This window comes from Python bivittatus, unplaced genomic scaffold (assembly GCF_059951505.1).
Source record: "Python bivittatus isolate LINGU-HERP-01145 unplaced genomic scaffold, Pbiv_v1 ctg000700_np1212, whole genome shotgun sequence".
Taxonomy (NCBI): domain Eukaryota; kingdom Metazoa; phylum Chordata; class Lepidosauria; order Squamata; family Pythonidae; genus Python; species Python bivittatus.
This window is the reverse complement of record NW_028277098.1, coordinates 9,871,431-9,883,466: the sequence shown is the minus strand read 5'-3', so window position 1 is coordinate 9,883,466 and position 12,036 is coordinate 9,871,431. Positions and strand designations below refer to the sequence as shown.

Here is a 12,036-nt window from a genome sequence, read left to right as displayed (position 1 = left end):
AAGGCAAATTGGTTGGTTGAGAATGGTGTTAAAAATATTAAATGTGTGTTACTGAAGTCTAAAGAAACAAAACACAAACGCTTGCTTAGCTTTATTCAATATAGGTCAACAGGTCTGGAATGTGGTTGCCCTCCTACAGAGTTGCTTTTCAATAAAATACTTCCTAATAAATTGTCCAAGATAAGTTATGTTTAAATGAACAAGAAAAAATACAAAATGGCATGTAAAAAAAGGATTATCACAACTGAATATCAATGATACAGTGAGAATGCATAATTTCAAGTGTTGACAAAATGAACCAAGATAAGTAGTTCCACATTGTTTTGAGGTTAAAGTTAACATTAGAGTTGAGTTTAGAAGATACTGAAGGCAGCTGCAACTGGTACTATGTACACCATATCCAAAGAATTTGGATCATTCATCTAGAGCAATGTCACTGGAGATGTAAAATTACTGATGAAGAATCGTGGTCCTTTCTGGTAAAACAAGATTACTGCTTTAAAATGATCAGCATTTAAGTGAGTGCTATCAAAGGGGTTGGATGACTATTCTCAATGAGCAATACTTATGCTTTGGTCAAGTGCCCTGCTTGCTGTTTCAAAAAAGGCAATATTATTTCAGAGTTATTGCTTCTTTAAGGACTTGGCATTTTCAGTTAGGACTGCTGGTTGGAGAACTGCTCTAAACAATTTTATCATGGATTAATAAACTATACTATTAACATTTAAACCAGTGTTAGATCCATGCTGGCTGGGGAATTCTGCGAGTTGAAGTCTACGGATCTTAAAGTTGCCAAGTTTGAAAAACACTGATTTAAATCATCCTATTGATTTCAGAAGGAGTGAATCTTTACAGGTTCCAATGGGGCAAAATTAAGGATTTACCCATTGCCATCTCCAGAGCCTAGGACCCACACACTTTTCAAGTGGGATGAAATCAGAAATATACTATGTGGACATATTTCAGAAACAAAACTCACATTATGTTCTCACGAGGCACTGCCTCACAATATTCTGGAAAGAACGCAAGCAAATTCAACCAATCCAAGTGAAAAAAGAAACATTTACTTTTAGAGAAGTTTGTACTATTATGAAAATAGTTCCTCTTTTTCTCCCCCCTCCACACCTGCCCTTTCGTAAACATCACAAACGTCTCATTCAACTTCTGTGTGAACTTGGACTGTTTGTTCCATCTTGAAGGACAGTAGCAGAAGTAAAACAAAAGGCAACACAACAAGGAGCACTTGCAACATAATTATCAGTAGTATTTTCATTATGAAGGGGATGAAAACCAAGCCATATCTGTGGTACTGTCCACCAAATTCATAGCTTACTTAAAGAAGCCAGCTCATCCAGGAAATAGGCTGAAACTGTCTCAGCATTTAAATATTAAAGTTCTATTTTGATGGAAGACATGTTAGAAATTACAGTATAAATCTTGATTTATGGCAGTGATGTTAAGGGTTCATTTGTCCTTTCTCATACAGGCCATGTCCTTGGCCTTTTATTTATTTATTTATATTTCAAATTTGTCACCACCCATCTCACTGTGAGGTGACTCTGGGCGGTTTACAGTAAAAATAGAATATTGATTAAAATAGGTAAATATTAATTATTTAAAATGTTAAAAACACACTTCCTTTATAATACTTCTGTAAGGTTTGCAACCCTGAATCCCAGAGAAATCCAATGCCAAGAATTCAGGAGGAGGCTCTTAGAAAGAAACAGCACTTTATTCGGCCGAGTAAAGGAAGCTGGGTGGTCAGCAATCCAAAGCATAGGCAACAGATATGCCAGGGTGTGCCACGCCCACGGAAATGCAGACTTAGTTTTTATAGTCTTATAGGGGCAAGAGATTACAACACACAAGGCAGTTTGAACTGGTTTAGCTGTAGACCCTTTCCTGAATACCCTCAAGGTACACAAGGCAGTTTGAAAGGTTTAGCATATCCTCAAGGTACACAAGGCAGTTAGCTGTAGACCCTTTCCTGAATACCCTCAGGTCTCCTGCGTACCTGTCCCTCTCACTTCGAGCTAATGGTATCTTTCTAGTGAGGCTGCAAAGGCAACCCCCCCCCCTTCACTTCCAAGAGGCAGATGTTAATTAGGTGTTAATAAACTCAGGGAGCATTGTCAAGGTGCCAGCCATCCCCAGGGTCGACTGTATCTTTCCTCACCCCAGGCAAGTTGGCAGAGCCAAGTCTTCAATTCCCACTGAAAAATTGGGAGGGTAGGGGCCCGCCTCACCTCTGGGGAGAGAGTATTCCATAGGGTGGGGGCAACGGCAGAGAAAGCTCTCCTCCTAGGACCTGCCAGTCGACATTCTCTCTCTGATGGGATCCACAACATGCCTCCTCTGCCGGACCGGGTCGATGTAATGGGGGTGAGACGGTCCCTCAGGTAACCTGGACCCATGCCATGTAGGGCTTTAAAGGTGATAACCAACACCTTGAATTGGACCTGGAAACAAACTGGAACCCAATGCAGCTCCCGCAGCAAAGGTGTTACATGTTCCCTCCTTGGGGCACCCATGATTGCCTGTGCAGCCGCATTTTGAACCAGCTGTAGCTTCCAGATACTCTTCAAGGGTAGCCCCATGTAGAGCGCATTGCAATAGTCTAAACAAGAGATGACCAGGGTGTGAGTGACAGACCGGAGGGACTCCTGATCCAGGAAGGGGCATAACTGGTGCACAACACGAAGCTTCGCAAAGGCTCTCCTGGCCACCACTGCCACCTGCTCCTCAAGCAGGAGTCGTGAGTCCAGAAGGACCCCCAGATTACACACCAGGTCTGTCTGGGACAGTGCAACCCCATTGAGAACCAAAGATGGTAAACCCCCAGATACAGAGGAGCCTCCAATCCACAGCCACTCTGTCTTACCAGGGTTCAGCTGAAGCCTGTTGTTCCCCATCCAGACCCCTACAACCTCCAGGCACTGTGAAAGGGTGGTCACAGCAATACTCAGATCACCTGGGATGGAAATGTATAATTGGGTATCATCTGTGTACTGATGATACCTCATCCCATGGTGGTGGATGATCTTACCCAGTGGTTTCATGTAGATGTTAAACAGGAGCCGCAAGAGTACCAAACTCTGCGGTACCCCACAACAGAGGGGCCGTGGGCCGGACCTCTCGCTCCCAATCGACACCAATTGGTACTGACCTTTGAGGAAGGAAGTGAACCAGCACAAAAATGTGCCGCCCACGCCCAACTCCTTAAGTCAGCCCAAAAGAATACCATGGTCAATGGTATCAAAAGCCGCTGTGAGGTCAAGAAGAGTGAGGATGGATGCACTACCCCCATCCTGCTCCCACCAAAGATCACTCATGAGTGTGACCAATGCTTTTTCCGTCCCATATCCGGGCCTGAAACCTGACTGGAAAGGGTCCAGATAATCCATTTCATCCAGTATCCTCTGGAGCTGCAACACCACCACCTTCTCAACCACCTTCCCTAAATAGGGGAGGTGGGAGACTGGACGAAAATTGCCCGGTACGGTGGGATCCAGGGATGGTTTCTTGAGGAGGGGATGCACCAGCACCTCTTTAAATATGACTGGGAACACCCCTTCCCTCAAGGATGAATTCACCATCACCTGGACCCACCCACATGTCACCTCCTAAGCAGTCCTGACCAGCCAGGAGGGATATGGGTCTAGTTGACAAGTGGTGGCATTAACAGTCTGGAGGACCCTGTCCACTTCCTCAGGTCCAACAGGATCAAACTATTCCCAGATAACAGGGTAAGTCTGTACCCTGGGCATCTCCATAGGCCATGCCCCATGCTTGGAATCCAACTGGGAATGGATCCAAGTGATTTTATCTTCCAGATGCCCAGAAAACTCCTCTGTGTGGCCCTGTAAATAGGCCACCAGGCCCTCCTTTCCTGAAAGGGATTGGGTGATCTTAAACAGGGCTGCTGGGCAGCATTCTATGGATGCAATTAAGAGCAGAGAAATATTGATATTTCGCTGCTCTTACCACCACAAGGTAGGCCTTAATAGCAGGTCTAGCCTGTGTTCAGTCGGATTCAGTCCTTGTTTTCCTCCAGCGATGCTCTAGACTGTCTTTTAATCCTTTTCAAGACCCTCAACTCCTCCGTAAACCATGGGGAGTTGGAACAAGAGAGGTCACACAGGTGCGATCTTGTCCAAGGCCTCGGCCACCTGCCTATTCCAGGCAGCAGCCAAGGCCTCCGCTGGACCATGCAGCAGATCCTTGGGTATAACCCCCAGCTCCCTTTGGAACCCAATTGAGTCCATCAGTCACCAGGGGTGAACCAGTTGAATAGGTCCTGCCTGCCTGCCTGCCTGCCTGCCTGAGGAGGGGGGTAGCATAAGAGAATCTCAAGGTCACCAGGGCATGATCTGACCATGACAATGGGGACAGATGTAACTCCCCCTTCAGATCATTTTGCTACTGCTCTGACAAGAAAACCATGTCTGGTATGAGACTACTGTCCCGAGTTGGGTCGCAAATAATCTGGGACAGGCCCATGGCCGCCATGGTGGGCATGAACTCCTGGGCCTTCTCCAAGGCACATCCCAGGCACGATGGCAAATTGAAGTCCCCCAGAACCATAAATCTGGGGAACTCCACCGCCAGCCCCGAGACGGCCTCTAGCAGCTCAGGCAGGGAGGTTGCCACATAGCAGGGAGGCTGGTATAGCAGCAACAATCCCAATTGTTCTCACGAACCCAGCTTCAGGCACAGGGTCTTACAACCAGCCACTTGTGGAGCAGCACCCCTGAAGGCCAACAGAGATTCCCGGATGACAACAGCTATCCCTCCTCCCCTGCCCTGGGGTCACAGCTGGTGCCAAACTGGGCACATTTCTGAAAGGGGCACCCCCCCTTCAGGGTCCAGCCAGGTCTCGGTGATACATGCCAGGTCAGCCCACTCCTCAGTGATCAAATCACATATAAGGGGGGCCTTGTTATTAACTGACCTGGCATTAAGCAGCACCAGCCAAAAGCCAGGGTCTCCATGGGTCTGCTGTCCAGGGCCTGGGTCTGAGTCCAGAGGGCCAGAACACGCCACCAGTAGTAAACACCGGGGGCATCTTCCCCAAGAGCAGCCTGCGCTCTGACTCCTAGCATAACACCCCCTCCCCATCATCACCCGAATAGTATGAGCCAGGGCCTCCAATTCCCCCCAGTTCTGGGTCTCTGGCTTCCCTAGTTAGGGGACCCTCCATCCAAACATATAACAACAATCACCCAGTCAATTAAATCAGTCAATCGGGGGGGGGGTGCTCCCCAGCACTCCAGCTCCCGCTCTCGGTGCCATAAGAGCCTTACCTCTCAACCCCTTTACACACCATGCTCCCCACACTGACTTCTCTCACTGGTCAGTAGGGGACAACACTCACGCATTCACCCACACATTCCCACACCCACTCGCAGACCCCGTCTCACCCAAGGGAGGGAGACCCAGCTAACATCTACTGGAGGGACCCCAACACTCAGTCTGGAATTGAACCCATCAGCTTCCCAGTTCTTCAGGTCTCCCCAGGGGGCCGGGGCCAGAGCCACTGTTCAGGTGCCAGATGCCAAGCCAGTTGTTAGGCCAATGTCCAGGCCTCAGTCCTTCATCACCGGTACCACTCAGGTCACTCCAGCTGCAACTCAGGTCACCTCTAGTGCTCCAGTACCAGTCCGGCCAATTTTCAGGCCCTGAGCAGTAGTCCAGCCTCGATCCCAGCTGAGTTCTAGGCCATCATGGTCCAGATCTCTCTTCAGGCTGTGCACTTTCTGCATCATCTGGCACAACTACGGAGCTCCGCCCAGTCCCTGTCATGCTCCAGCTAACCGCCAGGCTCCGCCAAGCTCCATGCATCTGGGACCACCACATCAAGCACCCCCAAAGATCCCAGACTAGAGTGAAAAGTTCTTCTTTGTGGCCCAGGCCTCTCCTTGAGCTCACACCGCTCACCTTGCGCACCACTTGCCTTGCTCACCACTCACCTTGTGCACCACGCCCAGATTAACCATGGGGCTCTGCCCAGCCACACCAGCTCCACCAAACTCTGTCCCGAAGTCTGCGGTTGGCATCCAAGCTTCAGGGCACACAGGTAAGCTCTTGGAGCATTGGGGAGTTCGGGTAAAGATAAAAAACTTGTAACAACCGTCCCTTTGCCTAAACCAGTGCAGTGGCCAACAGTTGCCCACTCCCAGCCACCATCTTGGAAAGTTCTTATATATCTTATCCTAGACTGAGGATAAAATCTCAGATTCTAGATTTCCCCTGAAGAACCTAAACAAGTGACAATCAGGAATACCCTCTTCTTGAGGATTTTGAACATGGGCTTCAAAATACAAGGTAAGGCACTTGTGGATGCAGATGTGCAGATATGTATCATTGCAAATGCAGCCATGTACAATTCCATGTTTCCACAGATGTTCTTCTATCTTCACTTAAAAGTTTCTCTGTCCATCAATGCCTTAATCCAAGGATCCTTAGCTTTGTACTACTGTGACCCTCGAAAGTGATAAATGAATTTGTGTGCCCTCCCATGAGCAAAACTGGTGGGTGAGGCTTGGACAAAAAACAAATGTATGTCTTATTTTAATTGATATATTAAACAGAACAGCAGCAGGGCTTTACAATATTGTGAAATAAAACCATTTCATTAGAAAAACAATGAAAAACAAAGCCAGAAAACCCCCAGTAAAGTTTAAAAACTTATTTTTAATGGGAAGAATGAATTTGCTAATGTTTACATAATTCCTAAAATCTGGGTTTCAGTTTGAAAACATCCATTTTCAGTCACCAAAGTTGGGGAAGAGTGAGAAGGTTGTTTCTTTGCCTTAAATCAGCTTCTCTTACAATGCTGTACCTTGTTACACACTAGTAGGCTTTGGACTCTCTCTCTCTCAACCTAGCCCCATTGAGATAACAGTCACATCAATCTTGCCTTTCCCTTGCAATTTCCCCACTCCACCTTAATTTCCTCAGAAGAATAAGGGTCAAGTTAGATGGTCAGAGCTTTTCATAGAAGCCTTCTGCCCTCTAGTCATAATTACTCCCCTTTTGAAAGACAAATGCAGTGTGTTTACAAAGAAAATGAGAAGAACACTTAGGTTTCATACAGGGCTCAGGAACTTTTATGTTATGTTGCATTCCACACACTTGAGCATCAGACTGATAAGCTTGCTTAGAAATGATTTGTGATGAAGGCACTGTCTGCTGACCCTCCATCCATGGTATTGTGACCACCCTCTCTCGGGATCATGACCCACATTTTGAGGAATACTGTCTTAAATCATCTTGTTTTCAGACTGACTTAGAAGACAGATCTGCTGATTTGCAAATTATGACATTTCCTGGCTCACAAAGCTATCGTTATGGAAATCAGATGATGAAATAGACATGTAGCAAGAAATAAAAGAGCTGATTCATTAAGCAAGATGATTTGCAAGATGAATGGCAATTCATATGGCTCAGAGAGGAAAATGGCAAAACAGCTGTGACCCTTGACAATAGTGAGAATCCTTGAGTATACAGAGACTTAAACAGCCTACTAATATCAAAACTAACATTAAGGAGTTGGCTGATGGCCCTAAGGTACAACAATTTGATTTAATGTATCCCTGCAATCAATATATACATATACCTATATATGAAAATAAAGTTCCTTTGTTAGAAGTACCATAATAGGTTTTCTGATTTATATTTTATGCTTATTTTAAATTTGTTTGAGGTGTAGGCCTTAGAAGATATTCAGTGATCTTAATATGAACTTAGTAGGTAACAGTATATTAAAGTTTAAAAAAAAACATTTCTGATATATTGAATATTGATAACTGCTGAATATTTTGAAAGGAACTATTGATCTTAATAAAGCCCTAACTAGTTTTGAACTATAGGACAACCATTTTTGTAAGAAAGAGATTAATGATTTCAAAACAAAGATTTCAGTGAACATAGAGCTTTTTGCCAATGTATATTTCAATTAATTAGTCAATAAATACTATCCAGTAGTTCTGGCCACCACATTTTAAGAAGGATTCAGCCAAACTGGAGCAATTCAGGGAATGGCAACAATGATTAAGGCACTAGAAACTAAATCCTATGAAGGACTGATTGAATTAGGGATGTTTCGCCTCCAGAAGAAAAGATTAAGTTGGAATATGATAGCATTCTTCAATTACCTGTCACACAGGCAGCCATAATTTCTTCAGTATCACTCCAAAGTGCAGGACATGGAATCATGGATTTAAGTTACAGAAAGCAGATTTTGAATTTCATGGGGAGGGGGAAAAAGTTCTAATGATAATAGCAGTTTGACAGTGGAAGCAGTGTTCAGGCAGAGCTTAGACAGCCATCTATCAGGGGTGTTTTAATTTAGATCCCTGCCCTGAGCAGGAGGTTGGACACAATGTCCTTAATTACTCCTTCCAACTCTAGGATCCTAGGATCTTGTTATTCTAAATCATAAAGCAAGCAACAGAGGACAAATGCAGCATTCCATCAGTAGCCATTGGCATACATTTAGAAGCCTCCTCCCCACCCTCACAAGGTAGGTAACGATAATGTGAAAGCATTTTAAAACCACCAATTAAAAAAAACCAACCTCAAAATAAAAATAATACAAGTGAAAAAGTAGGCACTTTAAAAATAAATAAATACATAAATACATAAATAAATACATAAATAATATCAGAATTGGGATTCTACAGAATAAAAAGTTTTGATTTCCTGGTATATTATAGAGGGTTACCTTGATATAGCTTTGTTGTGGATGCCTGCTGTCTAGCTATGAAAACACAGACTGCATGGAGAATCTTGGGCTGACTTTCCCCCATTAGAACTGTTGGCTGATCTTCTGCATCTCTGGCCTTTGGAGACGAAGATCCTGACAATGACCTTATCCCAGCAGACCTAATAAAGACTAACACTGATTTAGTATCATTATCTTCTTAGATAGATAACACAGCATGTTAGACAACAAGTTCAGAATTCCTGAAACTGTCATCTGATAAGTCGACAAAAGTGTGTTGCTACTGATACATAAGCAAGACTTAGAGTCAAATGTCACTGTGCTGGACAGCTCTCCAATACAATCACAATTGCCAAGGAGGTAAAACAAGGCTACATCTTAGCCATGTTCTTGTTAAATATTTACATATATTTGTTTATAAAACATTAACAAAACTTAGATTTACATGCCACCAATGTTGGACAAACAACTCTTTATTCTGCTTTATGCAGATAATGCTGCTGTTTTGTTACTAACCTAAGTGAGTCTCAGGAGAACTCTTAAGTCTCAACTCTGCATGGAAAAGCAGCTAGTTATCAACCATCAGAAAACCAGCCATAGTATTTTCCAATACCACCACATCCCACAGATGGTATATAAATAATCAAACTATTGACTGAATGGTTGATTATGTGTCATCAAGTTGCTGTTGACTCTTAGTGACCATGTAGATGGACGTTCTCCAGGATGATCTGTCCCCAAATCAGACCACAGAACAAGTTAAATGCTTTTAATACCTAGCAGTTGTTTTTTCAGTATTCTAGAAGGACATCAGCCCCAGTTAATATTGCTTCTTTCTTAGCCCAAAAAAGTGCAACAGCAATCCCAAAGTTTCATCAGAGACAGAGAGGGATTTAGACACTGTCAAATTATTTATTATGAAAACAATTGCACACCTTTTACGGCCCCCTATTCCAACTTTAGTTCTTTTGAAAAACTACAATCAGGATTTTTAAGATCCTTAATGTCCTAAAGGTGTTAAGTTAATCCTTTAACACCTAGATGAGTCCCCAATACAGCTTTAAGATTGAGATGATCTCCCCAGAGTTGAACCCAAAATATGGGAAGCAATTCATTTGCATGGTGAAGGATTAAATTGGGTTCAGTTGGGTTCCTTCCATTAATAAAATCTGAGAACTCTAAGGCAAAATGATGGAAAAATATCATATGAAAATTGCTGCCCTATGGCCTATCACTGAATATCTGTTTCCATTTGGTCTTGAAAAAGCTAAGGAATTTATATCAAAGAGCAGACTGAGGACATAGCATTTTAAAGGGACAAATCACAAGGCTCTTCTGATTCCTAACAGAATCCCAGAGACACTTACTCGATAAGTAAAAGCATATTTACTTATCACTGGGCACTTCTTAGAGCCCAATTTAATGTCCTTTCCTTGGCAGTTTTAGAATATAACAATACTCCAGCCCTCCAGAGACTAAGTCCTTATGGATTCAGGGAGATTGAATTAAACTGAACTGAACTGAATTGAACACTGAAATATTTATTCTGAGTCCAGGTTAATTCAGCCCTTAATTAAAAAAAAAAAAAAGCCAGGCCACCCTGATGAATTTTATATCTGGCTGATAAAGACTGATAATTGACATGTATAGTTGCAAAATGTTGCTTTTTAGCAACAAGAACTTGCTGGACTATGAGATCCATAATAGGATCTTGCTGAAGAAAATTACAAGGTTTTAAGTTTTAGTTATGATTTTATTACATTCGCTTTTATGGTTTCTATCCTTATTTGTACTCTAAGATCATAATAAATACTACTACTAATGGAGGAAATTTTGGAGTAGGCAAATCAATTACTGATTTGGTTGCTGTTACCATTATACACTAGCTCAACCTACCTTATTTTATATTCCATCCCTGAGTTCCAGTTCAGTTTGGCCCTCCCTAGATTTTCCCTATTTACTCTGATAAGGTTTCCAAATCTGTCTCATATAATTAGTTTCCATATCTTATCTAGCCCAAGACATGTGAACTATATAACATACTGGGCAGCATGACAACAGCATATTATCAACTACCTTATTGTTGATTTCTTTTGGCATGTTTAAAGTCCAGTCACAGCTTGGTTTATTTATTAATAGACTCCCTTCAGCATAAAATAAGAAATATTCTGTTTAACCTTTCAGTGTAAATTCCGATACCATTGCCAACATCTGATATAGAGTTCAAACATATTAAGAAAGTTAGCCAAAGCTTTTCCAGTGTGAAGCATTGCAGAAGACTGGTAACTGAATATGCTAAATTCCTTTCAAGCATATTTATCAACTGACTTTCCAATCTTTTATTATTTTATTTCTATGCTATTTAAGAGTCAATGGCTACAGATACATCACTAATGAGATCAAGATGCTATGGAACATAGTGTCCCTATGATGAGTTTCTGTCACCCCTTTGCGGTAGATCCAATCAGGAAACAGACACAGGAAATACTAGAATTCTACTGATCTAGACTATAACAACATAATTTTGAAAACCTGACACTGTTTCTGTTTCTCTCCCTCTTATACCAAAGCAAGTTAAGGCAGGGCCATCTTGAGTTTCTTCCTCATCCCTTCCTGTCTTCATGCTTTCCTAATGGCTGCCATATACCTTCTTCAAGGCTATCTCCATAATCCTTTACAGTTTCCCAACTTCTTACCATAGAAAGCACTGAGTTCAGAGTTCATGCAGCAAGCAGCTCTAGTCCACTGCATTCGTCACAGTAGGTAGATGTTCTCTTAAATATATTCTGCCAGCAAGTTGGAAGAGGATGCTTCTGATCTTCCTGACCAAACCTGGAAAATATTTATTTTATCACCAAATATTACCAATTACTATATAGAACCACCATATGCAGGTCTCCACTGTTCTTCTGTGCCTGCAAAGTTCTAGAGACATCAGGTTGGCCGCTATTAGAAAACCAAGTGCTGGGTTAAACGTATCCTTGGTCAAGGCAATTAGGTTCTCCTCTTGCAAATATCATTGCAGATCAACTTTCCCCAACCCAGTATCCTTGAAAAGTGTTTGAGTGTTTTTCCCATAATTCCCAACCGGACAGGACCTAGAAAGCACACCAATAGAAGAAGGCTGCTCTGAATACCACAACTTCCCTTGCCTTTCACAGACTCACAAGTTCCAGGCTTTCCTAAGACTCCATGGTTGTTTCTTCTTCCACATCAAAGTAGCTGCTGCCCTTCTACCAATAGTGCTGCCTCCTCTGTTTCCAAGTACAGTGTTTTCTCTCTAGTTTTAATATTAAAATCACATGTTTTCT

General features: G+C 42.8%; 1 protein-coding gene across 8 annotated transcripts in view; it reads right to left on the bottom strand.

Annotated features, from left to right (window-relative positions):
- HMCN1 (hemicentin 1) overlaps positions 1–11,554 on the bottom strand; it is a 329,972-nt gene extending 318,418 nt beyond the window's left edge. For 2 of the 8 annotated variants that reach the window (XR_015798470.1, XM_088153968.1), the window contains exon 1: positions 8,726–8,882. Coding sequence is in view for 2 of the 8 variants with exons in the window: in XM_088153961.1 (XP_088010087.1) it covers positions 8,726–8,810 (85 nt within the window). In the remaining 6 variants the exon portion in view is untranslated. Of the gene's footprint in view, positions 1–8,725; positions 8,928–11,421 lie in introns of those variants that run through there. The other 6 variants (XM_088153963.1, XM_088153964.1, XM_088153961.1 and 3 more) reach the window with 5 other exon arrangements.
- Between the last annotated feature and the right edge of the window lie 482 nt (positions 11,555–12,036).